The sequence below is a fragment of the Thamnophis sirtalis genome, unplaced genomic scaffold (genome assembly GCF_051295495.1).
Source record: "Thamnophis sirtalis isolate CommonGarterSnake01/CBP01778 unplaced genomic scaffold, rThaSir2_p1.2 scaffold_1, whole genome shotgun sequence".
In the NCBI taxonomy this organism is placed as follows: Eukaryota; Metazoa; Chordata; class Lepidosauria; order Squamata; family Natricidae; genus Thamnophis; species Thamnophis sirtalis.
The window spans coordinates 69,612,312-69,639,953 of NW_028261381.1; the positions used below are offsets into that span (position 1 = coordinate 69,612,312).

At 40.2% G+C, this 27,642-nt stretch overlaps 1 protein-coding gene across 1 annotated transcript; it reads right to left on the bottom strand.

Annotated features, from left to right (window-relative positions):
- Window positions 1–3,061: 3,061 nt before the first annotated feature.
- On the bottom strand, window positions 3,062–7,486 carry FTH1 (ferritin heavy chain 1). The gene is made up of 4 exons (XM_014052924.2): window positions 7,206–7,486; window positions 5,277–5,423; window positions 4,148–4,273; window positions 3,062–3,377 (listed from the first exon to the last, which is right to left on the bottom strand). The coding sequence occupies exons 1-4, from the start codon at window positions 7,314–7,316 to the stop codon at window positions 3,213–3,215; spliced, it is 549 nt and encodes a 182-aa protein (XP_013908399.1). The 5' UTR covers window positions 7,317–7,486; the 3' UTR covers window positions 3,062–3,212.
- Window positions 7,487–27,642: the final 20,156 nt, after the last annotated feature.

Genomic DNA, 27,642 nt, shown 5'->3' on the forward strand with positions numbered 1-27,642 from the left:
GCAAACCTATGGCACACATGCCACAGGTGGCACATGGAGCCATTTGTTAGGGCACGTGAGGCGTTGCCCTGTCAGCTCCAGTGCACATGCATGTGCTGGTCAGCTGACTCTGGCCTTCTTTTAAGGCTGTTTTTCACACTCTGGAACCTTCAGGGAAGCCTCCTGAAGGCTCCGGAGGGCGAAAAACGGCCCTAAGAGCAAACCAGAAGTCCGTTCCCAAACTTCTGGTTTGCCCATAGGGCCGGTTTTTCGCCCTCCGAAGGCTTCTGGGAAGTTCCTGATGTTTTCACTCTCCCCAGGTTCCTATATAGAGCCTCTGGAGCCTGGGGAGGGTGAAAAAGGTGTGGCAAAAGCAGGGGGTAGCACTGGTCGTGCGCACATGCATGCAGGGGAGGGGCTCATGCACATGCATGCTGGAGTCACGCACATAGCATTATGGGTGTGGGCATACCCGTGCATGATTCCCCCTGCGCTCCCCCTGCTTTTGGCACACAATCCAAAAAAGGTTAGCCATCATTGCCCTATAGTATTCCTGGCAACATTTTCATATTTTTCTTGCCTGCCTGTTTTGTGCCCAAGGACTAGAACTCATGCCTCCTGGTTTCTATTGGGCTGCCTTAACCTTTACACCAGTGGCTGTGTTTGTCATGTTAAAAACCTTGAAAAAGGCTTCATAATTCTCTAGAGACTCAGTGGAAATTTCCCCAACATTCAAATCTTTGCTTATCCTTCCTTTTGGTCTCTCCTTTAAATTGGTGCTTTTCAGATGTAATATACTTCATTTCCCCTGCCTATGATGTCTAGGGACGCTAAGAACTATGGTCGAATATTCCAGAAATCATAATGGAAAGCTGGCCTAGCAGGTTATGAAATAAAACAAATGCATCTCAGACTTGAGGACTTTCATTGTCCTTGTTTAATGAAGTCCAAAGGAGAATCTCTTTTCTATAGAGCAAGTCTGTTCTGTAAACAATTTCTTTGCTCTTTAGATTTCTATCTCACCTTTCTCCAAAGTCTCGGGGGAGCTTACAGAATGGAGCTGTCCCTTTATTTCATCTTCATAATACAATCCTGCAGGATAGATAAATGACCTAAAATTAGCTACTAAAATATGGTGAAGGCTGAGCCTGGTCTTCAGTTTTTTAATCCAACATCTTAACATTGTTTCTCCTTTAAGATAGATACCAAGCAAGATAAATAGCACAATCAAAAACATGCCAATTGCATGGTATTTCATCATGCGATAGACCAGATTCCAAAGAATGCATTCACAGAGAATAAAAAGCCTTTAGATGGTCTTGAGGTAGGGACATCACTGATTATATCAAAAAAGAAATGCTGTCAATAGAACGTGAAGAACATTGAATTTCATTTCTGGGGGGAGTAGGAGAAACCTCAGATGGAGGCTATGAGTAGTAAGAATTGCATTAATTAGATATTCTAATATTTAGACTACTGTGGTAACAGTCTATAGTGAAGAGATCTTATCCTGTCTTGCAATGTCTTAAAAGTCTTATGTCTGAAAATATTCTGTAAACATAGTTGACATATGACAGAGTAAAACAGGACAATCTCAAGTGAATCTTTTTTTTTTTAAATTGCAGGGGGAAAAAGAACAAAATATGGCAGATATTTAGTCTCTAGTGCTATTATAAAATCAAGCCAAATTGTTTTAGGAACAAATGACACTTTGTCAGAATGTGGGTTGGCCAAGGTTGTAGTTTTCCATTGTTGCTTTAGCTTTTGATCTAGAGAGATAAGCAATGTCAATGAGTAAGAGAGGTAAGTAATGTTTAGCTCTCTATACAGGACCCAAAGGCCTCTTTAACAGAAAACTTGATAGTATGGTATGGTTTATTGTGTGATGCAAGAGTATGAGACTTTCGTTTGCAAAGCCGGTTTGGTTACAAAACAAAAACAAAATCTTCAGGCATAGGAAAACCCTGTGCCTAATGTTGCCTGACTCACCTTGCATCACTGCCCCACCCTTGCAGATTTCTCAAGAACAGTTCCCTGAAACTTCAGAAATGATGCCCTATGTCTCTACAGCATTTTTCCCATTTGAGCTTCCTATTCCTTATTATGGCTGAGCAACAGAGTACAGCCCACAGTAATCCAGTTAAGAATGAGTGTGACATGTAGACTGTACATGGTCAATATTAGATGACTTCCAATGTGGGGCCACCATAAAAGGCATTGACATGCAGCACCACTTAGAAACCTAATTCCCCTTTAATATCCCAAATCGTGCCCCATTTAATACATAATACATTCAATAAGTTATTAAATTTTGCTGGGCATTCAGGCAACAGGTTTTAAACTTTTCTGCATATAAAATCCAGCGAACACTCCATAATTTGTTTTTAAAGAAAACATATTTATTTTAACTTAAACTTGCTTCAACAGCTAGTTTAGTTAGTTTTCCAGTGATGCAAAGCCCTGAAAAATTCATTGTCCTGAAATGTAGACTAAGTTTGAGAATGTATGCCACATGGTATAGCTTAATTTCTATTGAAGGTGGGTTTGTGCTCTTTATATGGAAGCAACTTCTTACTCAGGATTATACAGATCCTACAGGTCAAACACAGAGATGTCTGGACATGACATTAACACTTTTATATCCACATTTATTGAAATGCCATCAATTTCAATGTTTATTCCTAAATAAATATAATAGCCCAAGCTGTGCTGCATATTTCCTGGTATAAAAGTAGGGACTTTTATAAGTTGCAGCCCATACAACTGAAAATGTTGACTGAACAAGCTTAATATTAATCAGATGCTCTGAAGTTGGGCAACATTGTAACCGGGAACCCAAACATGGGCAGAGTGTGCAAATTAATAGAAATGAGCTACCCTTTGGATCCACATTCCAAAGAGGTGTTTTGCTATTTGGTACGTTGTTAATGCCTCCTTAAACAAACCATATCCACAACCACTCTGAAGCACATTTTCACCTTTGGATTGAGACCAGAACCATTACTTCATTTATAGGGAAACTCTTCTTGCATTGTATTTTGTTTGTTTTTCAACTCAAAACATACTACAGCACAACTGGAAATAAGTAGACCTAGTCATTTTATTGGGCGTGAAATATAACACATAAGAAGAAAAGTAATTTTTTTACAATTATGGAAATATTGGAGATAAACCAAAGAAGCATGCACAAGTGTTGAGAATAAGAGTCTCTTTGCAACATTCATGGGTGGTTTTTAGTTCTCATTGTCACTTTCTCCCAGAGTGTGCTTGTCAAAAAGATATTCTGCCATTCCAGATTTTGGTGCTCCCATCTTGCGTAAGTTGGTCACGTGGTCACCCAGCTCTTTGATGGATTTAACTTGTTCATCCAAGTAGTGAGTTTCAATGAAGTCACATAACTAGAAGACAAAAGCAATATTACAAACCTATTCTCTCTTCCTAGAGGAGTACATTTTTTTTGCAAATAAGAGAAACACAAATTAAAAAAACATGAATTGCTAATCTCAACCAATTCTATTTAAAAGTCCCACCTCTGCAAGCCATAGAAAACCAAATTTGCCTAGAAAACATATCTGAATGCACAGGCAGCAAAATAGTAGAATTTGATCCTTCAAACTATGAAAGCAAAAAATTAATCTATTATTTATATGACCTAAGCACACAGTGAAGATTCATTAATTCCATATTCTAATTCTTTAGTGAAATTTGAATCAATAATTTGCATCTTGCTTTGTATTTAAAGAAATGTAAGTAGTTCTTGACTTACATCCATTTGTTTAGTGATGTTCAAACTTACTACAGCACTGAAAAAAGTGACATGATCATTTTTCATACTTACAACCACTGCAGCATCCCCTTGGTCACATGAACATTTGGCAACTGGCATGTATGACAATTACAGTGTCCCCAGGGTCATGTGATCACCTTTTGCAACTTTCTTACAAGCAAGGACAATGGGGAAGCCAAATTCACTTAAACTGTGTTACTAAATGAACAACCGCAGTGATTCACTTAACTATGGCAAGAAAGGTCATAAAATGAGGTAAAGCTCACTTAATTATCTTGCTTAGCAATGGAAATTTTGGGCTCTTAAGTAGTCAAGGACTACCTATAGTTAGAAGAAAGTCAACACCAGCCAAAGAAATTACATAGAGCAAGCATGACTTACGTGAGGGTCATTTTTGTCAGTTGCTAACTTGTGTAGATCCAGAAGTGATTGATTTACATTCTTTTCCAAGTGCAAAGCACACTCCATGGCTGTCAGTCCATTTTCCCAGTCATCACGATCTGGTTTCTAAAAAAAAACTTTTTTTAAGCTGAACCATTGGACTCAGAATGATATTTCAGAACAATTGGTTGATATAGTGAAAGATGGGCTACCTAAGCCAGCATTTTTTATCTTTAGCACTTGTTTTCCAAGTTGCAAGATCAAATGTTTTAATAGTACAATTTTTCCAATCTGAACCTGGAATGAAACAGGGTCATTGATTGAAATAACTAAAAAGCAAGCGTCCATGAACTTGCGACCAACTGCTGCAATCTTTCTACCCCTCCTCCAACTCAGAACCTAACAACTTGAGGAGTAAAATAAATTAACTGGCTTAGTAATGCCTGAAAGAGTCGATGATGCAAGTTTGATGTTTGAGTCCAACTGTTGCTCCATTACAATTTCAAGCAATCTTTGTTGGCCTGCCAGCTGGACTACAATTCAATCACAAGATTATCTTCCTATTGTTTGAAGATATTCTAACTTAGGTTTATTTTAATAAAATAGCTCTTTCAGCTTTACCCATCACCCTCAAACATAAGGTGGGGAGGGTTTTTCCTTTTAAGACAGGCAATCTAATTTCAAACATTTTGTAGTTTTATTACATAGGTTGTCTTGTGCAAGCAGTATAGAATCAGCTAAAACAAAAGCATTTAAACACATTCTTGTACATTTTGGCCTTGTTATCAGTACACAGAGACAACACATGTATCCATGCTTTCCCCAGCGGTTTTCAAGTTTACTATTTAGAAAGAACTCTGTACACACCAGCATATCAATCAAAAGCATTCTAGGTAAAGCAATAGTTCTTGCCATTTTTTTTACATCTGTTTTGATCACAAAATAAAACACTTTGCTTATACATCCTCCAGAACTAATTTAAGTCATTTGTTAATTATGTGCCGTTTCTTGTAGTCAAACCTAGATTCATGATACATCATTCTCAATTTCTCTATAGAACCCTAAGCAGAAAGCAGCAATATTTCACTTATCATATTCCTACCATCTCATTTCCCCTGGTAAAACCTACCTTGATATCATGTAAGAAGATGCGGCCACCTCTCTTGTTCTGCAGCTTCATGAGTTTTTCTGCATGTTCACGCTCCTCGTGAGACTGGTGCAAGAAGTACTTGGCAAAGTTCTTCAGGGCCACATCATCACGGTCAAAATAATAAGACTGAAAACCAAAATCAAATCCTTGCATTAGGACAGTCATCCGTTCATGCTTAATTCACCAGTTTTTCCAACCAACTGCTAGCAGAATCCATGGGACATATGACATTAATTCCACCGCTTCAGGGCATGCAATGTCACACACAGGTGAGAAAAAAGGGAGAGCTTGCATTACTTCTGATGCAATCTAATTCCCTTGTCTCCCTGCAGATGTTGCTTATTACTAGACAATTAGACTGCCCAAGGGGTTATACAATATGAAGTGCTCATACTTCTGTGGAACTGGCATTTAAGATCAAATCAAATTTTCTATAAATCCTACAGCAACAACAGGACCTGAAAACTTATCTCCAAATCAAGGTAGAGTTCTTTGCAACAAAGAACATACTCTTTGCAAAATTAGACTGCTTAACCAATCCAGACTCCTAATTAAGGACAGAAAACAATTATTTGGATAAATACTGGCAATTATAGCTTGTCAAAAAATCATACAAGATTTTTAAATTAGATAAATTGCCATCCAGAATTTTGTTAAAAAATAATTCTGATCCAATTCCTCTATGACTGAATTATAATTTCAGTCATATAGCAAACTTCAATGAAGGCTATAGAAACCCTTTCAATTTTAAAAGGCAGCAGCCGTTGCCAGAGTTAACATGCATGCTTATCAACAAAAGTCTTTCCCAACTTGTTGCCCTCTTGCATGCCTTGGATTTCAACATCCATACCAAACAATGTTATCAAATGCCTTTTACTAGAATCAAACACTAGTTTCCCAGCACAGTGCAGAAGTCCACATTTATCGAATTCGTAGAAAAGATAAAGTCGATTAAAGCGCACTCACATTTTTTTTATCCCAGGTACCACAGCAGCTCATAAACAAGTTGCGTCACGTCTCCAGCAACCCAGAGGCATAAAAAATCAGGGCCAAGAGGGATTCCTCTGCCCCTCTCCCTTAGGCTCTTTTACTCAAGCCTATAATCCTTTAAGTCAGAGGTCCCCAAACTTGGCAACTGGGAGTTGAAGTCCACAAGTCTTAAAGTTGCCAAGTTTGGGGACCTCTGCTTTAAGTCAAACAACACGGCTGTTACAACAACGCACACAAAAAAGGGGCGCGCCTTGGCTTCCATTTCTAGGCAAGGAACTGCGATGCTCGGCCTAGCATTACAAATTTTGAAAGAAAGAAAAAAAGCAAGGTAGCCTAGGCCTAAGGAAAACTTTTTCTGACTAGCACCGAATGATGGGTAATGAAACGCCTGCAAGAAAAGAAGCAAGCACGAGGAGCACCAAGGATCCCACAATTCAACCCCGAGCTACGAATATTCTCCTTCATTAGAAACCTCTTCTGAATCTTCATATAAAGCAGGAGCCATGCCGGTTGATCGAAGTTGTTGTTTCGGAGCGGCCCGCATTCTTCCACGGAAAGCCAGACACGAGGAGCAACCCACGCGTGCCCGTGGAAAAGCAGTCCCGAAACCAGCGATAGGGCAAGTCCGAGAGGCGAGAGAGCCTGTCTTGGAAGCGGATCGTACACAACGCTCACCACCCCACCCCACGAAAGAAGCGTGAAAGTATTTCCTTACGAGGGAGAATAAAACCTGCAGGGGGACTATATCCCGCTCGCTCAAGGACACTCGAGGGGGAAAGCGGTTTAAACACAGAAGCTGCGGCGCGGAGGATTATTTCCTCCAGCCCGTAAGGAGCGACGTCTTCCAGTATTGGGGGGGGGGGGGTTCCAGCGCTCTCCCTCCCTTCTCCCGCCCCTCCAAGAGACTCGGTTACTGACCATGCTGAGGTACACGTAAGAAGCGTACAGCTCCAGGTTGATCTGGCGATTGATGGCTGCTTCGCAATCCTGATGGTAGTTCTGGCGCACCTGAGAAGGGGAGGAAGCCATGGCAGCGCGGCGGAGGCGGCGGCGGGGCTACTGTGTTGAATAAGTAAAGAAGTCGATAAGGCCCAAGCACGGTGGGTCGTGGGTCGGTGGGTGGGTCGGTTCCGTCCAATCACTGTTGAAGCAGGAACCACCTTGCGCCGCCGGCTCTTGCAAACGTTCTAAGCTCGGCCGCCTGACGTAGCATCTATATATAGAGAGCGAGCGACGTGCCGAACTCACGTCACAATTGGACATAAAGAAGCTCCGCCCTCCGCAAGCTGAGAAGGTTGGGGGAGTCTTTTTCTCAGAACTCTCCCTCCGTTTTTGGGATGCACGCGAATCTGGAGTAAGCGTGACTCAGCCGTTTCTTAAGCCTGGCTGCTCGTTTGGCTCGGAAGGCTTTGTTTAGACCGGAAGGCGTCCGAAACTGCTGAGTAGCCGCCGTGCTTATATGTTAAAAGAACACAGTTAAAGGGGGGGGGGACCCCTGGAGAGGAACCCGATCCTTTCCAAACTGAGGCAATTCTGACCGTGCTGAGGCAGGCGCGCGCAATGCGGTGTCTCGGAGGAAAGCCAGTTGTGCAAGATGCATAGCTCATGTATTTTTCCATACTGATCAGATCTCCGTTTTTATAAACGCGAAAACAAGAATCCGATGTTCATCTGGTTTTAAAAGATAGCGCGTTGTTTGGATTTTCAGGGGAAAGGTTGCCTAACAGACTGCTATTCAGCATTCGACGGAATCTGGCTAACTACAAATTGATTCCAGAAAGCTAAAGCTAAGTCAGATTTACTAGCTCTTAGTGAAGAGAAATCCCAGGGCTACCGTTGGAAAAATATTCCAGAAAAGCATTGGAATAACTGCTATCAAAAAAAGCTACATGGACAATCAGGAGCTAAACTTGACCAAAGGAAGTATTTACTCTCAGTGGCAAAGATGCTGAGCTTGTCGATCAGCAGTTTGGCGGTTCGAGTTCCTAGCAGGCATAAAGGAGTGGGCTCCCCTTACTTGTCCCAGCTTCTGCCAACCTAGCAGTTGGAAAGTATGTAAAAATGCAAGTGCGCCAAATGACCACGGAGACATCTTCGGGTAGCGCTGGCTCTTCAGCTTTGAAACGGAGATGAGCATTGCCCCTTAGAGTCGGGAACTACTAGCACATATGTGTGAGGGGAACCTTTACTATTACTACAATTAATGGAAATGTTTTTCTAAATATATAAATAAACTGTTCTGCTAAAGTAGATCAAACTACAAGCTACATGAGAAATAAAACTCCTACCCAAAGGCTATAAAAATAGAAGGACTGATAAAACAGAATAAGCTTTTTTTCTCACTTTAGATGGGAGTCATATCAGTTGATATTTAGCATTGTACAGCGAATCTGTTGAGCCCTACTGGGTAGGAATCTTGTTGGCCTAAAAGTCAGAGCATCAACTCACTGTTTCCACTATGTAAACAATATATAACTATATATTTTGTCAGTCCCTGGTTTGCTGCTCAGCTTTGAGATGTATGTATGCAGAACTGCAACAACCACCCATTTTAAAGTTCTTTTTATTTAGCAATATTTTTTCATTCTGTTTCTGGAGATTTGTGATCCCTTCCAGAAATTCAAAGAAATTCTATTAAAGTTTATTCATTTTGCATCAAGTAATTATTATTTAAAATGTTTATTTTTAAAAGGAGGCTGGTGTTATTCCAAATAAATTGCAGGGACTTATGAAAAAATAAGTTGAAAGCTTTTTTTAAAAAGGATTTTTCACACTGCAGTAGAAAATTACAAACACTGGCCTCATTGTATGTGTGGTAAACAGCAAGCCAAAATAAATGAAGTCTGAATTCTGGAAAAAGCTCTACCAAGTTTTTTTCTTCTAAAATATGCATTCCCATATTTCCTTATAAGAGATAGAAACATATTTTTATTCTGGAATGTTTCAGTCTCTCTCTCTCTCTCTCTCTTTTTAAAGCATTGTGCATCATCCTCAATATCCTACAATTTGAGCATTTTTAAATGCAGAACGTTTCAATGAAGTTGTGAAATTAGTTCCATGTCAGCTGAGTTTTTTCGGTCAGTTGAAAAGATGCATAAGGTATGAATTTAGAATACCAACATAGATAATAGAAGAGATTTAGACACTGAAAATATAATTATTACTCCTTGGAGATGATGAATTCCATCCAAACTTCTACACTGCTGAGACACTTATTTCAGTATATTCAAACCTCAAAAAATATAATGTATGTATTTATTTTCCGAAAAGAATGAAACCATTATGGAAGAAGAAAACCTTAAAATAATAACAAAATGTCACTTGAATTCGAAAGCCTCCTGTAAATGTACTTCAGAACACAGTACTCTACAGTCTGAAATATAAATCTGTATACTGGTATTTCCAAATATTTAGGTAATTGGTCTACCAACATTTGAAGGTCTGTTTGGAATAATCTCAGCCATGATTTCAGAATTTTTACATGGACCTTATAGAGAAATATCCCAAGTTTGTACTCAAGAGAAGTACACTAATTCTTTTGAAGTTGGAAGCTTTCAGATACATATTCTGGGCTGTAAAGCCATTTGTAATTAGGTTTTGAACATCCAAATTGATTGGGAATGTTAGATAAATTTGCTGATATTTACAGGACCACAGTGGATTAAACTGAATGAAGAGTGTGGAGGGTCAGAGTTGTAGGAACCAGACAATAAAAGTAGGTTAAGAAACAAGAAAAATCTGGAAAGAATAGAAAGGTATGGGAGATCAGTGAAATGCCTTAATGAGACACTCTGTGTGCGTACAACACATGTCAGTAATATATAGCAGTGATGGCGAACCTTTTCGGTACTGAGTGCCAAAAAGGGAGTGCACACTCATCTGGGCCGCAACCCGGAAGAGGAGTTGCCCAGGGCAGATGCACACACCTGAAAATGAACTTCCAGTTTCCATCACACACAAGCGCACCAGCCAGCTAGTCTTCTGGATTTTTGGTGTGCATGCACATGTGACAATTAGCTGGGCGACGCGCACGCTTATGCAGGAGAATGGAAGAGCAGCTCTTCCAGTTTCTGGCACTGCCATATACACGAAGGCCAGCTGATTGTCGCACACAGATGCGTGCCAAAATCCCGGAAGAGAAACAGGCAACATGTGTGCCAGGTGGCATGGCTCCATGTGTCACTTTGGGCATACGTGCCATAGGTTTGCCATCATGGATATATAGGATCCTATGTGCTGAATACAGACTAGTCTAATTGGGTTTGATCTTAGTGTTTTCAATGGGAATATAATCAAGCAGAATGCCAGATCGTATCTTAAACTCCCTGAATGTTTAAGATATTTACTCTGTAATATTCAGCTTCCACCTTTATATTATAACCCTGTTCACCCTTGCACCATCATGCTTTATATCAGCCAAGAAATGATTCTCTATATGCCTCAATTGTTATTAGCATGTCAGCAATGAGGTGGTGGGAAAACATCTTAATTATATTTTATGTGAAGAATCTTGACAATGTATATGAGTAAACACCAAAGTCCCTATCAGACTTCATACTAAGGCTCGGCAGTATGTCGTGGTTCTTGAGTGATGTCTAATCCATTACTCAGGATTCAACTAGTTCTGGCAGCCTCAAATTGTATGTGGAACAGAATGAAGCCACCGACAGTCGATTCATCTTCACAGCAGAACAAGAAATTCAGGGTCAAATATATTTATGCCTCAGTGCTTAACACCTTGTTTCTTCCTCCCACATTTCTGAGTCAATGACCCTTGCCTGGCCTCTCGATGGGCCTGAGAAGTAATTGGCAGACAGGGCTCTCTTCCCTTACTGCTCACTACTGCCATCATTGCCGAACAGAGTGTTGGATGCTGGGCCGGGCCTGCCCACCCGCTCACTGCTTTCCCAGTCAGCTGACCAAGCAGGGCCCAGGCTGCAGCCGGCAGGGAGGGGGTGCAACACGCGGAAGGCTTCCCGCAGTTCCTCAACTCATCTGGGCTGAAACTGGCCCGCTGCCCTCTCCTGCCAACACCCTCTCCTCCCACCGCCGTCCTCTCCAGCATGCAAAGCTTGCTGGAATGCAACAGCAGTGGCTTCAGGATGGGGGGGGGGGGGCATTAGGCTAACATGAATGCTGCTTACCTGTGTGTAGGCAGGAGGAGGCAGTTGTGTGGATGCATGTGGCGAAGGCGAGGCAGGGCGAGCGTCTGAGTGAGCTAGTTTGGGGGCATGGCTAGCCAGCTGTCACTACCGGTTCAGCGACCCACGACCATTTACCGCTACTGGTTCTCCTGAACCGGGAGCAACCCACCTCTACTCCTCTCCCCATAATGTAAAAGAAGAGCCAATGGGCTGATAGGGATAATCCAAAATTTGAAATGTAGTGTTGTGGGTAAGATAGATAAGAAATACATTCTGAGTAACACTTTAGGATATAATTATTTAAATTACCTTGGCAAATTAGGGTGTAATCTTTTAGGATAACTACAGATGTTCTGGCTATCTATATATATTTAACAACTTGTTTTGAGCATGGCAATATGTTACTCAGGGTGTAGACATAGAAATTCTATTGACCAAATACCAGGCTGTTGCTTTTAAGTGTAATTGCAACAGGGAGTGAAACTATGCTGAAACTATGTGTTAAGATATGGAGGGACTTTTTCAACAATGTAGAAAAACAACAACACAAAATTCATCATAAGATGAGATGACTAAGGGTTTAAGATAGCATAATCTGTACTTAAAACAGGTGTTCAGGTAAGTTAAACCACAATAATATGCAGCATCTTGTTATAGCCAATTATAGAACTGAACAATAAAACGAAGTTACGCACAGCGGGAATCAAACTGGAGAAACCCACACTATTGCTAGAGAAAGCCAATGGCACTGAGATATTTATTTGGTCAATTATTCATCTTGCATGACACACACGGATTTTCGTAACTATATATGAGTTATTGTACAAATCCCTTGACGTAGGCCAAGGCTAAGAAAATTAATTCCTGCCACAATCGTGGCAGGAAATAGGAAGCTGTTTCAGCAAACTACTTTGATGCCAGTTCATGTTGTGACATTGCACAAAGAGCTACAATTGCGTACTTGCATCCTGGTGGTGTCTGACCCAAGTACTGAGATCATAGCATTTATGTAATGAAAGCTCATACATGCTGTCGTTTAGCCTTGTTATTTATGGTACTTCATAAGTCCCTATATATGAATTACAGTACTATATATGTCAGGTCACCATAGAGGACAACTTACCACAGATGAAAAAGATGTAAAGGAGCCAGAATGGTCTAGTCTAGTGGGGTAGAAAACAGGAGACTCTGAGTTCAAGTCCTATCTTAGGCATGAAAGCCAGCTGGGTGACTTTGGGCCAGTCACTCTTTCTCAGCCCAATTCACTTCAGAGTATTGTTACATAGAAAATAGGAGGAAGATGTGTGGATAATAAAAGTATAGTACAAATAAATAATAAAATAAAAATGTATCAAGACTGTAATTTTCAAAATCCTTATTTTATGACATACTAAGCCAATGCATTTATGCCTTAAGGCATAAATCTTATGAAGTGGAGCTATTTCAGTTTTGTCATTTATATATTCTCTATCAAATCAAGAGTTATGGAATTTTAGTTTAGTATTATGACTAAGGATATACAGTAGTACTTGCCTATTAAAGATTCTTTGAATGGAGATAATACATTTTTTTATATTTATTTAGGAATTCATGCTTAGAATCCAAACTGTTTAAATTGTAAGGCTACTGGTGAACTAAAAAATTGGGAAGTGACCATAACATTTTTATTTGGATATTGCCATCATCTGGCCCCAAAATGCAACCATAAAATCCCTGGTCACCAATTTCAGTTCTGAAAACTTTCAAACATATGACCCATCTCATAAGCTGGTTATAGAGATTTGTTTTTTGTTCAGTAAATGCTAATGCAAAGTGATGGCTCCCTGTTGATCACCACCTTTTTATCCATATGTCCAAAGATGGTACTATTCTTCTACAGTCTCAGTATTTAAGAAGGGTAATACATTGAAGTCAGTTAATTAACATCTAAACAGTTTCTTAAATGTTATTAATAAATGATAAAAGCTCTGTCTTGGCCATCAACCAATTTTTAACTGGATTAAATTGACTTCTTGAACATTTTCTTGCATTTTGAAATTTTTGTAATTTTATAATCTTAAAATTTTTAATTTTAACTTTAATGTTTTCGTTTTCACTATTGTTTTATACATTTTATACTGTACTGTACACTTCCCAGAGTCCCTCTTTGCAGGAGATAGTGGTCTAGAAATGTGATAAATAAATAAACTAACTAAATTAAACACCTTCATGAAAAAATCATTGATTGGCTAGAAGAACAAGAAGTTTGGGTTGATGATTAGCAGACTTTAGAATAAGATGATCAACTAAAAGTCAATTTATTTTTCTAAATTATCAGAAAAATAAATCTTGAGATAGAATTGGAGGTGACTTTTGATTCAATCTCTAATCAGAGACTGTGGAGGAAACTAATAAATGTATTTAGGGACTGCTTTGTTAAAAAGTTCCAGGAGAAATTGTACAAGTTACATATGTACAAGGCGTATGACAAGCAGAAGACTCTCAGACCCAATTTCAATAATAAGATAATTTAAAGAAGGTTGTATTCTGCCCTCCTTATTAAATTTAAGCCTTAATTTTAATTCAAGCTCTAAGAAAAAATCAATTTCATCCCCTATCACTAACAAAGAGTACCTACTGTATTTGCTTTACCCATATAATGCAGTCATCCTCTTTCCTGAATATAAGTTGGTCTTCAATCAGTAAAACCTAGATGCTTATTGTAAGGCAGAAAAATGAAAATTGATTATAGTAAAACAAAGGGGATGTACTCCATAAATGAAAAATTAACAGCAATCAAACTAAGCAAATAAAAACCCTTAAATACTTATGAACAGTTTTTCAATCTTCCTAGGCTAGGAAACAGCAAAACATAGAAATTCATAATAACATAAAATATTTCACATTATACTTAGAATATGTCTAATGATTTGCCAATCAACATTATTATGGTCCCTCTGTGGTCATGCTATTGCAGATCAAAGAACTGTAAGCCTATTACTTTATGGTATACACATGTGTACCATATCTATAAAGATGTAAAAAAAATAATTAAATCCATTTTTTTTAAGAACAATAATTTGTGTCCCTTGATGCATTTCAATCGTGAGTTTAAAACTAGCGTTTGTCTGAATAATTAGACCTGCATGAGGATTTGCCTGCTGAAATGCTAGTTAATATTAATTAGGGAGGGACAGATCCTTAAACTCAATTACTCTTTGTGGATAAATTACCATAACCTCAGATTTGGCCTACTGTGGATGCTTGGCTGAGTCCTTAATAACCCTAGGATCTGTGAGAGCTTTGTGAGAGGTTAAGCAATATCAAGAGTACAATGACATTCAAAATCAAACTGTTTAATTTCAAATTGTTATTTAAAAATTACTGCAAAAGGAGAAGAAACTGGTTCAAATGGTGCTGCAGTATTTATCTTTAGATTATTTATTTATTTATATTCCACCGATCACCTCCCCGAGCCCGGGATAACGTCCCTTCCAAATGGAACCAGTGTATCCTAATGAGGCTCTAGGTTTGTGTGGGAGGTTAATCTGCTGCAGTTCCTGTTGGTGACCGTAAGCTCCGGGATCGCAGGTCAGCAGAAAGTGTGTCAGAAATAGAACATGGGAGTGGGGGAAGCGTTCCTCGAACGCCTTTCTAGTGCATGTTGAAAAACTTCAAGAGAGCTTTTAGTGGAGATTATGGAGATCCCAAATCCAACCCTGGGGAGCTAAAAAGAATCTGTGAGAACGAATGGCCAACCTTTAATGTAGGATGGAAACCTGAAGGCACTTTTAATCCAGACATCATTTCAAAAGTACATCAGATCATAACTGATGCTAAAACTGGTCACCCAGTTTATTGACCAGTGACAGATAGCAGTGCAACAAAATCCTGGCTCCATAAATATAAAAAGGAAGCCGTAAAGGTTTGTGTGGCCCGAATAAAAAAAAATAGCAAAAGCAAAGTCAAAATGAATCACCTTGAGAAAAAGCCTCTCCTCCAAACTGCGCCATATGAAGAAGGCCCCCCTCCATATGCCCCTCTCTATCACCCAAGGCAACCTTCAAATGCCGGCAGTGGAATTAACCAAGGGGCAGTAGGACAAAGTGACCAGGGAGAAAAGCAAAAATTGGAAAGTCCGTCTAGCGGACCCCCTTCTCCTATAACCCGACGAAATTCCCCTGTTGTCACCTGAAGCAGAAGCCAGCTCCTATCTCCACTGGCACCAAATGGATCAAAGGGTTATAGATGGACAGGGAGAAGTAGGGATCCAGCCTTTGTTTCAATACATCCCGTTTACCACCACAGACCTGTTGAATTGGAAACAACATTACGGACCGTTGTCCGCTAAGCCTCAGGAAGACATTGACTTGTTTAGGGTCATTATCAGAACCCATAATACAACATAGCAGGATTTGGAGCAATTAATGACTATTCTCCTTAATGGAGAAGAAAGAGAAAGGTTGAGTAGTGCCATTGGAAAAATCTTGAAACCCGCAGATGGAGGAAGCCTTCAAGCTGCGCTAAATTTATGGTTTCCACGGCAAGATCCGCAGTGGGACCCCTATATAGATATGGCCTCCCTCCGGGACTATCAGGCACTAATTCTTCAAGGCTTAGAACAATAAAGCAATAGCAATAGCAGTTAGACTTATATACCGCTTCATAGGGCTTTCAGCCCTCTCTAAATGGTTTACAGAGTCAGCATATCGCCCCCAACAACAATCCGGGTCCTCATTTCACCCACCTCGGAAGGATGGAAGGCTGAGTCAACCTTGAGCCGGTGAGATTTGAACCGCCAAACTGCAGATAGCAGTCAGCTGAAGTGGCCTGCAGTACTGCACCCTAACCACTGCGCCACCTCGGCTCTTTGCCGGAAAACCTCCATAAATATGTCCAAACCCTCTCTCGTGATCCAAAAATCAGACGAAAGTCCCGAAGCCTTTTTCCAAAGGCTAGTCGATGCATATAAAACCTACACCCCAATCAACCCTCTGGATCCCGGAAATGCCCTTATGCTAGCGATGGCTTTCATATCCCAGAGTGCCCTGGACATTAAATGAAAGCTCCAGAGGCAAGAAGGAGCCTTAGGGATGAATATAGGCCAATTAATGGAAATCACTCGCAAAGTCTTTGTGAACAGAGAAAAAGTAGACGAGAAAAAGAAAGATAATAGAATGCAACACAAAGCCGCATTGCTGGCAGGTGCATTGTCAAATAAATCCCAAATCCAGAGCAGAGATCGATGTAATTGGCGTAAGGAAGAAGGTCACTGGATGTTAGAGTGTCCCAAAAGGCTAGAAGCTGGGATAAGGGGGCAGGGAAGAGGACAGAATAAAAGAATGGAACTTGGTCGATTGAACCATAAGGTCAAAATTTACGATCCCCCGGGAGGGAGAAGTGGAAGAGAGATGAAACCCGTGGATTCCCAGGCAGAGGCTGAAGACTGCTCCAAAGCAAGGCAGAAGCTATAAGCTTGGCCGTGATAGATGAAAGGTCTGAAGACTGAAGGGGACCAGGGTTTAGTCCAGCCCCCGCTGAACCCTTGGTCCGAATGAAGATAGGGGGTAATAATGTAACCTTTTTGGTAGACACAGGAGCATCTAGATCAGTAATTACAAAACCCTTGGCTCCCATTTCCAATAATGTACTAAACATCCAAGGGGTTGATGGTAGGATAAACAGCTGCCCTGTGTTGAAGCCTTTAAAATGTTCCCTGAATGGAAGAGACATAGAACATCAGTTTCTATACATGCCTGAATGCCCAGTTCCACTGTTGGGTCGTGAGGCAATTCAGGACCACATTGTCAAATATTTGGGAGCTGGCATTCTGAGAACAATACAGTCTCCCTGGAATACCCGAATTTTACCCATACCAAAATGTGATGGCTCTCTTAGGCCCGTACAGGATTTAAGGATTGTGAACATCGCCATGGTTAACCGTTCACGCCATTGTCCCCAATTCCTATATTCTTTTGAGTCTGATTCCGGCCTCAGCTACTTGGTTTTCAGTGATCGATTTAAAAGATTCCTTCTTCACCATCTCAATACACAGGGACAGCCAAAAATATTTGCGTTTGAATGGGAGGATTCCGTAACAGGTCGTAAGAGGCAGTACGCATGGACTAGACTTCCCCAAGGATTTAAAAATTCACCTACCCTTTTTGGTGAAATCTTGGCCTAAGACCTAGAAAATTTCCAGCCTTGTGAAGACCGAGATGTGCTACTCCAATACGTAGACGATATCTTAGTGACAGGACAGATAAAAGAGACTTGTTGGAAAAATACCAACCAATTATTCCATCTGTTAATGGACAAGGGATATCGTGCCTCAAGAAAAAAGGCACAGTTAGTAAAACCCCAAGTCAAATACATGGGATGCTCCATAAGTCAGGGACAAAGAGCAATAGGCCACAAGCGAAAGAAGGCTGTGTGCCGAATTGCAGAACCAACAACCAGGAAAGAGTTGTGAGGATTCTTAGGTGCAGCAGGATATTGCAGAATCTGGATTCCAAATCTTACTCTTTTGGCCAAACCTTTGTATATCTCCATGAAGCGGGGTGAAAAGGAACCTTTCATTTGGGGGCTGGAACAAAAATGGACATTTGAAACCCTAAAAACAGAATTATCTCAAGCTCTGATAATGGGGCTCCCCAACTTAGAAAAGCCTTTTAATCTCTCTGTGGATTCAAAAGGCAACACTGCTCTTGGAGTCCTGACACAGGAAAAAGGAAATTGGCAGCAACCTGTGGCTTATCTATATAAGCAACTGGACTGTGTTGCAAAAGGCTGGCCACATTGCCTAAAAATTCTAGCCGCCACGGCTCTCCTAATGGAGGAAGCTAATAAATTAACTTTCAGACAGCCTACCACTGTCTATACTAGCCACGCAATTCAAGGAATTTTAGAAATGAAGGGACATTTATGGTTAACAAACGCTAGAATTTACAAATATCAGGCACTCCTGACTCAAAATCCACAAGTGACCTTGAAGCAAACAAATGCCCTAAACCCTGCCACCCTTTTGTCAATACCGGGACCCAAAATTGAGCATAATTGTATGTGAACCATTGAGAGTCAGTTCTCTTGCAGACCAGACCTAACGGACGTGCCGTTGAAATCTGCAGACTATAACTTGTTCACTGATGGATCAAGCTTCATTACTACAGGAGAATGTTATGCTGGCTATGTGGTAATCTCTCTTGACCAAGTCTTTGAGAGCGGACATCTCCCAAAAGGCACTAGTGCCCAAGTAGCAGAATTATGGTCTTTAATCCATGCATTAGAGAGGACAAAGGATGAAAGAGTAAATATATGGACTGACTCTAAATACGCTTTTCTCACCTTGCATGTTCATGCAGCTGTTCCTGATTGAAAGGCTCATAGCTGCTGTCAAAATGCCAAAGAAAGTCTCTGTTATGCATTGTAGAGGCCATCAGAAGGGACAAGATGAAATAGTCAGAGGGAATAGGGTGGCTGACAAAGAAGCAAGACTAGCAGCAACCAGGGACGATCAAGGCTACTCTAACATATCCGTTTATGTAGCGCTAGAAATGCCAAAAGAACTTAGCCCTAGATACTCCAGGGCGGAGAAACTCCAAGCGACTGTAGACTTGAACGGACTAAAGAAGGGAGAATGGTATGTACTTCCAGATGGAAGAATCTTTGTACCCGCTAATATTGCCTGGCAAGTGGTGGAGTCCCATTCAACAACACACATGGGGAAAACTGCATTAGCCGAGGCGCTTCAACGTATAGCGTACATCGATTGCCTTCATTCTCTATGTGCTCATGCCAGCGAAAGATGTAACATGTGTGCCCAAGTTAATCTAAGGCAAAGACCTAGACTTCCCCCTGGGAGCCAGTCTAAAGGGTATTACCCCATGGATTCGTTAGTTGTTGACTTCACAGATATGCCCAAGAGTGGACTTTATAAAGCTATGTTGGTCATGGTGTGCAGTTACACTGGGTGGCCTGAGTGCTTCCCCACAAAGACGAAGCAAGCCCGTGAAGTAGCTAGAATCCTACTTTGTGCCCCAATATGGAATTCCCTCATTCATATCATCAGATAATGGGCCAGAGTTTGTGCATCAAGTAAACCAAAAGCTAGCAAAATCTTTAGGGACCCAATGGAGTCACCACTGTTCTCTACACCCCCAGAGCGCTGGCCGCGCAGAACGCTCGCACTGCACTATTAAGGAAAAGATAACCAAGGTGTGTCTCGAAACCCACCTTAAATGGGTAGATACCTTACCTTTAGCTTTGGTCTGTAAGATGTACTCCACATAAAGGACTCAAACTGTCCCCTTTTTGAAATGATGTTTGGACGGCCACCAGTAATAAGTTCTAATTTGAAAAACCAAGCAGGGGCCTGGGACAGCTGGGGGCCTCATGGGTGAATCAAATGGTGGGAGAGTTAAATAAGCAAGTACAAGAAATCCAACAATATTGTGTCTCCCTTACCTCACCATTTTCAACAAATTCCAGTCATAATATTCAGGTGGGGGACAGAGTGCGGGTGAAACACTGGAAAGGGGAGAACTTGAAACCTAGATGGAAGGGCCTGTATACTGTAGTTATGTTTTCTCCATTTGCAGTAAAAGTTTTAGAATCCAAGTCTTGGATTCATTGGACCCGCATTAAACCAGCCACTGAAGAATACAGGGAAGCTGACTCAGATGAATCCCATCCCTTAATAGTATGCTTAAAGAAACGCCTCCTATAAGGTTCCCTACCGGCAATGGGTAGCTCTTATGGAGCAGAAGAAGCCCTACTGAAACCACAACCGGAAGCTGGTTTCTCGACATATGGCTGAAGAATTGAAGGAAGGAAAACAACAGCATTATCAGTTGCAAGATGAATTAGAGAATTTGAGCACCTGTCAGGATTTGGCAGTGCAAGCTTTTATATCGGTAGCCACTATATCCTTTACTTTTGTAAGTTTGATTATCCTTATTATAATTTGTTGTGTGTTTCTAGCAAATAAGACTTGGTCTTGTGGAGAGCCAGAAGCCGATGCTGTAACCCTTCAAACTATATATAATCCTCACCTTCTCCCTGATGTGGTGAATCTATAGGCAAAAGGGAACTGTGTAAAAGGAAATCTTGTGTAAAGGATAATTATGAGTTGTTTGTGGCTTTGGCTGTTGTTGGCAAAAGGCATGCTAAGCGATAACTTCCTGACTATTAACTCCCCATGTTGCGAAAATACCCAAGAAACGCCCTTAGCTCTTGAAGAAGGATCCGAGGATGTCAAAAATCCCAGAGAACAAGATAAAAACCCGTCACAGGGTAGGGAACAAGTCCGTTCCCATCAGCGGCACATTATTTATGCTTGGGAACAAAACCGCAAGCCAATTCCAACACTTCCAACCAACTATTTGACAAACCATGTAAGAAAAAGGGCAAAGCCTAGGGAAAATGGACCCCTGCAACAGTTAAGGCAACGGGATTACATGTTAAGAGTGTTGGAATTAGGACAAAGCTTAATCAGTCTGACCCTGCCCTGGGTCAGAAATGCTGGTTGTGTTTGTCTGCCGGACCTTCATCTTATCATGCAGTGCCAGTTGAGTCACATCTTTGGGAAAAGACCAGAGCTACGATATTCTTTGACAAGGGAGGTAGATGGGGAACTAAAACGGCAGAAGCCCAGCTACATGGCGATCTGTATGACACGCTTAAAAGACTGGGGATGAGCCATCTCCCCATTGTTGGCCCCATAACAGTTGGTGTAGAAATTATAGGGTCACCCTCCTTGTGCATCAAATGATATCAGAAACCTGGCATTCCTGTAGGGTCACTATCAGAGGAACAATGCCCATCTGAAATGTACCTTGCCCCCAGGAAAACCCTTGTAGACGTAAAATTGGCTCACAGCATGTCTCCCTCTGCTCACAAGCTCTTCCAATAGAAAGTCACTTTCTTGCTCCCACCTCCACTTGTTTTTAACCGATGGGAGGGGAATCTGACCACTGGAAGCTGCCAAAGACCATTCCAACCACCCCGACTTCCCATTTGGCTTTCAATACAATCTACTACGGGACTTTGTGTTTACTTTCTCCTTGGAAAGTTCCCAATATCTCTTTGAAGGACCAGTCCTCAGGAATAAGCTAATGGACCCTAATCAAGAAGTTCCATTACAGCCCCTGACTGATATGTTCCTAGCAGGAACTTTACAAGTCTGGACTAAAGAAAGGAACCTCCGAGCCAATGCCTTCTCCATGAATATCGGCGTAAGTGTAGAAGAAAATGGAATTTTCTTTCTATGTGGGAGAAATGCCTATCTGTGCTTGCCCACTAATTGGACTGGCACATGCACCCTAGTACACTTCCTCCCCAAAATGGGGGTGGTAAGTGGGGAACGGGCCCTCCCTGTACACCTCATGGGACATGTGCAGAAAAGAGTGCCACTCCTAATTCCACTATTAGCAATCTTGGGAATAGGGACAGCAGTTGGAATGGGTGTAGGTGGAATGACCCATTCCATTACACAGTTCAGGCAACTGTCAGAAGAATTCCAAGAAAAGCTGAACCAAATTGCTGGTTGAAATCCAGGACCCAATAGATTCCTTGGCAACTGTGGTGTTACAGAACAGGTGTGTCATAGATCTTTTAACTGCTGAAAAAGATGGGCTATGTGTATTCCTGGGAGAAGATTGTTGTTTCTATATGAATAGATCAGGAGCAGTTAGGGGAGTGGTCCAAGAACTACGAGATCGAGCTTCCTCTATTGGTCAAAAAGTACAAGGAACAGATGTGTGGTTCTCTTGGATACCGGGAACAGGTTGGATCAAGCAAATGCTATTTCTTTTATTATGTGGAATTGCAAGTTTAGCCTTCTTCCCTTGCATAATACCCTTGCTTAACAACTTGTTATGAGGTCTGTAAAAGAAATACGGGCTGAAAAGGAGTTAATGTTAATGGAAAGCCTAAACCCACATACCCTCAAGGAAGATGAAGTTTCAGATACCAGCTCGTATATCCAAATTGCACTCTTAGAAGTGGAGAAAGTGATTCCAGAAGATAAGCCCTAAGATGTGTATTGCTTGTATCCTTGCTTTTTTGCTATTATGTATCCTGCATGCTTATATTGTTAATCTAACAGGCTAGACTCAATTGTGGGTATTAATAGAGTCTAGAAGGGGGGCGATAAAGTAGAATAAAATATGAATTAATATATAAGAATGAAGACTTGGCATAAAGGAGACAGTTAGAAGCTTGCTTAAAGGGACAGGAAAATGTCATCAGCCTCTAACCACAAGATGTTCTAACCAACGTCCCTATGTCAAAAGTCCAAATTACAAGGTTCAAATAAAGTTCGTTAAGGATACGTAGTCCATACCTGTAACAAAAGGAGAAGTAAGACCCCCATCTACTTATAAGGCTTTCCTCCCCAAAATAACCAATAAGAAATGAGTTAAGTATTTCCGTGTTGTGCTAATGCTTCGATAATGAAGGTTGTTCAGAATTTGCAATGTTAGCCATGTGCTAGTTTTCTGAACCTGGCAGTCAAATAAAGTTTTCCTGTATCCTGAGAAGTCTAAGCCTGTCATTTTCTGCAACAGTTAAACTTATTTATTTAGCAGCAGTTTTCTCCATATTATTAGATGCCATTTCCCCCTAAACTTCTGGGTTAACCTGTATTGTATCACTGTGTGTTTGAATTTTAAACTGAGATATTTGAAATAACACAAGTGCAAAACAGAACTTGTGCAAATATACTATCCCGTGCTATTGGCTCACAAATCTGTTATTCCTTTGCTGCTTACAGGCAAACATGAGCCTTCCTGCCCACACATGTTTTGGCACTTCTAGTCTTAAATTAATTCTGAATAAGCCCAATCATAAATCACTAGTGGTTTGGATTTCTTTTTTTAAAGAAAAACCAATCATTTTATTTTTCACAATCACGCTGTATTTACCAATGCATTTACCAATGCTTGGTTTGATAAAACGTCCTTGATGCTAGGAGAAGTTCTCTTATTCCTATTTTTCTACTATACCAACTCCTTTTTCTACTATCTGCCTGGACTAAGGATAAAATTTTGATCTACAGTCTAGGCAAGCAGAGTAAGTTTTCATGGCCAGCATGTACGGACATGGGGGTGTCTCTGTATCTTTGTAGCCATAAATTACCCATTCATAATTAATACACATGCTTTCCACATTGAAATGTTTTTGTTATGCTCTAGATGTATTGACCAGCTTAAGGACTGAAAGACTAATTCTATAATGATATTAAATTTAATACTGTATGGATCTATTTGTATTAGTTTTTCCTTTTGTTAGGCTAGGTTTATTTCAATAGCTCTGATGCATTAGATTTTTAAAGTACAGTATTATATAAGTAGTATTGTATTTTTTCTGGTGCTATAATTGCTTGTTGCATTTTGCCATTAAAAAAGATTAGTGACATTCCTTGCTTTAAAATTTTACAGTCATATTTAAACATGAATCTTTTCCCAAGTGAATACAAATTTTGTAAGAGCAAAACATATATACTTATACTACTTAATCATATACACTTCTCTCCATGCCACTGGTAGTAGTACTTTTTGAAAACAAGAAAATGTTTGGCAATTATTAATAAAACGTGTGGGCAGTACATTAGAAAAACCAATCTACAAAGGCTAATAAAACCAAAAGGCTTATTTTATATGCCTGGTTATTATCATTATTATTATACAATTGTATCACAGCGGCCAGTTGTTTCGCCGGATTTGGCATTGGTTACTAGTCGGGCCCCATCCAGGGGCCTAGGACGTCGTAACGTATTTTCGTAATATGCGTGCAGATCCAAGCAGTGCGACTTTTTGCATTTGACTGATGGTGATTTTGTCAATTTTTAACTGTTTTAAATGTAATTCCAGTGCTTTTGGTATAGCACCCAGTGTGCCAATTGCCACTGGAATTATCACTGCTGGTTTGTGCCATAGTCGTTGAATTTCGATTTTTAAGTCCTGGTATCTTGCGATTTTTTCATGTTCCTTCTCGGCGACCCTGCTATCACCTGGTATTGCAATGTCTATGATTGTGACCTTATTTTTCTCAACCAGTGTGATGTCTGGTGTATTATGCGCCAGTATTTTGTCGGTTTGTATACAGAAATCCCACAAGATCTTGACCATCTGATTTTCGGTGACTTTTTCAGGCTGATGTTCCCACCAGTTTGTTGCTGTTTTAATATTATAATTTTTGCACAAATTCCAATGGATCATTTGTGCTACAATTTATTGAATTGAATTGTGCCGCAATTTATAATCAGTCTGCGTGATTTTTTTACAGCAGCTGAGTATGTGATCAACAGTTTCATCAGCTTCTTTGCAAAGTCTGCATTTGGCATCATCAGAGGATTTTTCGATTTTGGCCTTAATGGCATTTGTGCGGATAGCTTGTTCTTGCGCAGCCAGGATTAGTGACTCTGTTTCTTTCTTTAATGTACCTGTTGTTAACCATAACCAAGTTTGTTCACTGTCCACTTTATCTTTTATTTTTTCCAGAAATTGGCCATGCAGTGCTTTGTTCTGCCAACTCTCCATTCTTGATTTTATCACATCTTTTCTGTATTCTTGTTTCGTCTGTTGGGCCTTCAGTAGTTTTTTGTTCTTTACTTCGATTAATAGATGTTCTTGACTTTCTTTTAAATAATCAGCCAGTGCATGTTTTTCTTCTTCAACTGTTTGCTTCACTTGTAATAATCCTCTGCCACCTGATTTTCGGGGCAGATATAGTCTATCAGTATCACCACGTGGATGTAAACTGTAGTGCATTGTCATTAGTTTCCTGGTTTTTCGGTCCAAAAGGTCCAAATCAGCTTGTGTCCAGTTAACTATACCAGCTGTGTATCTTATAACTGATATTGCCCAGGTATTTATGGCCTTGATTGTATTTCCACCATTCAATTTAGGTTTCAAAATTTTCCTAACTCTGTTGGTGTACTCTCGTCTGACAATAGTTTTTACTTCTCCATGCTTGATGTTATCCAACTGCAGAATGCCTAAGTATTTGTAGGCTTCATTTTCTTTGCATTTAATTAATTGGCCATTGGGCATTTCAATTCCCTCACATGCAGTGATTTTGCCCCTTTTTATGGATACATAAAAAGCCACTTTGGCTTTGATGCTTTTTCTGTTGTGTGTTGTTGTTGTTGTTATTATTATTATTATCCCAAGTTATATTTCCCTTGCAAAATGTCTGCCTACGCCTTTACTCTCGCACTACAATAACATGTAAGGCTGTTTTCCTTAATCAAATGAGTTTCAAGTATGTTGAAAATGAACCTTAGAAGCTTCAACTAGAATGTGGCTTACACACACCCTTCCTGAGGCCCAGTGTGTTTGCAGTCTTTTTAATTCCTTCCTGCTAGTCTCTGCAGCTGTCACCACCCTCCCCAGCACTATTTTTACTCACAATACTTCCTCCTCTGCCCATTGGGTTACATTGTTCCTATTCGCACTGTACTAGATCATGTCCACCCATCCACAGGTGTGCCCTTTAATCTTCTCTTTTTTTCCTCCTTACTGAAAAAAATGAAAAAGGATCTAAGTTGGTTTCAGCTAGTCAGAAGCAAAGCAAAACAAATCTATAGGTTTCTGCCATTTTTCTAAAGATTTCATGGAGCTTAGAAAGGGCTAGGAATGTTGTGCTCTTTGAAGCAACTCCCAGTAATTCAACACACTGGGATGATTGTGAGTTTGCCAAGATACATGTGGGCAAGAAGTACTCTAAACAAAATGGTTTTTAGTTTTGCTTCCTTATAATAGTGCATTATAAGGATAATTATGAAATGCTGTCCATATTGTCTCTCAGAAATGTAGTTTTCCTCATTAGATAATACATGAGAAACTTCAGAGGCATGCCAAAGTGCTCTGGAATAAAACTTGAAAATAATTCTGTATGCTTTCCCTTTACTTTCATCATGTCAGTTATTCTTTTTTTTAGTACATTCTGAAGAAAATGTGCACTTTATATTGCCTTTTGCAAAAGGATATGTTATTTCAAATCACACTTATAATACAGCTGAAGACCTTGGTTAAGATCTTCAGAGGCAGATCCTCCTTTACATGCATTGCTTAACATGTCGATTATGTATCAGAGTTTTATTTTTATCAGTAAGTGTTAGTTGTTGTCACGTTACTGAGCTGACAAATATAATTACTATCATGCTAGAACATGAAGGTTCAAGTCCTAGAGACAGTAGCAAAGGCTCTTTAATTATTAATGGAGAGAATGACAAGATACTGTAGCAGAGACCGTAAGTCTCTGGCAGCTACAACAACCTCACTGTGATGACTGAAATGACGATTAATCTATCAGCAGTTTACAGTACAAGTGATCCTCATTTAATGACTTGTTTAGCAGCCAAATTCACAGTGGTGCTGAACAAGTGGTACATACAACAGGTTGACATACAGTAATTATTACAGTCAGAGAGTCCCTGCAGTCATGATCTGGGACCCTGGTGCCCAACTCATAACTATGATGTTGCAGTGCCCCTTGGTCACCATTTGCAACCTTCACTGCTAGCTTCCAACAAGCAAAGTCAATGGAGAAGCCAGTAGGATGTTGCATATGGTGAACATATAATATTGTGCTTTATGGTGTTGGATTCGCTTGACTAATTGACGTTAGAATTGTCATCGCCAAGCAATGCAACCAGGTGACAATCATACTTTCTGATCACGCCTCTTAGCAGTGGAAATTCCAGTCTCAATTACTGTCATTAAGTGAAGGCTATCTATACAACATAAGGCCAAGAGATATAAAAATCATCACTTAAAATCCTTGAGCCAGTTTTTAAAAATGTGGTTTTATGACCTCATTTTGTAAGGTAGGAAAGAGATTAGGATGCCAGACTATAGGGAGTTTGACTCTACCGTGTGAGACAAGGCCATAGCAACCATAGATAATCTCAAAGAATGGGGAAACATATGTATTTTCCTCAATCAGTCAGAATCCAAGCCACATGAGATTTTAAAACTAATGCCATGGAATTTTGTTCAGGAACAAATTGATAGCAAATGCAGTGCTTCTAATATAGGTATTACCTAAATTCCCTTAATTTTTCCAGAGTTCAACTGCTTGCTGTGTTTCGTACCAAAGGATCATTCAATATCAGATGCCATGTCCATTTTGCTCAGATACCAAAAACAAACACTTCCCCCACCACAATTATGCAACTGGTAGAGATACAAAGAAACACAATTCATTAGTTTTGAATCAACATGTGAAGT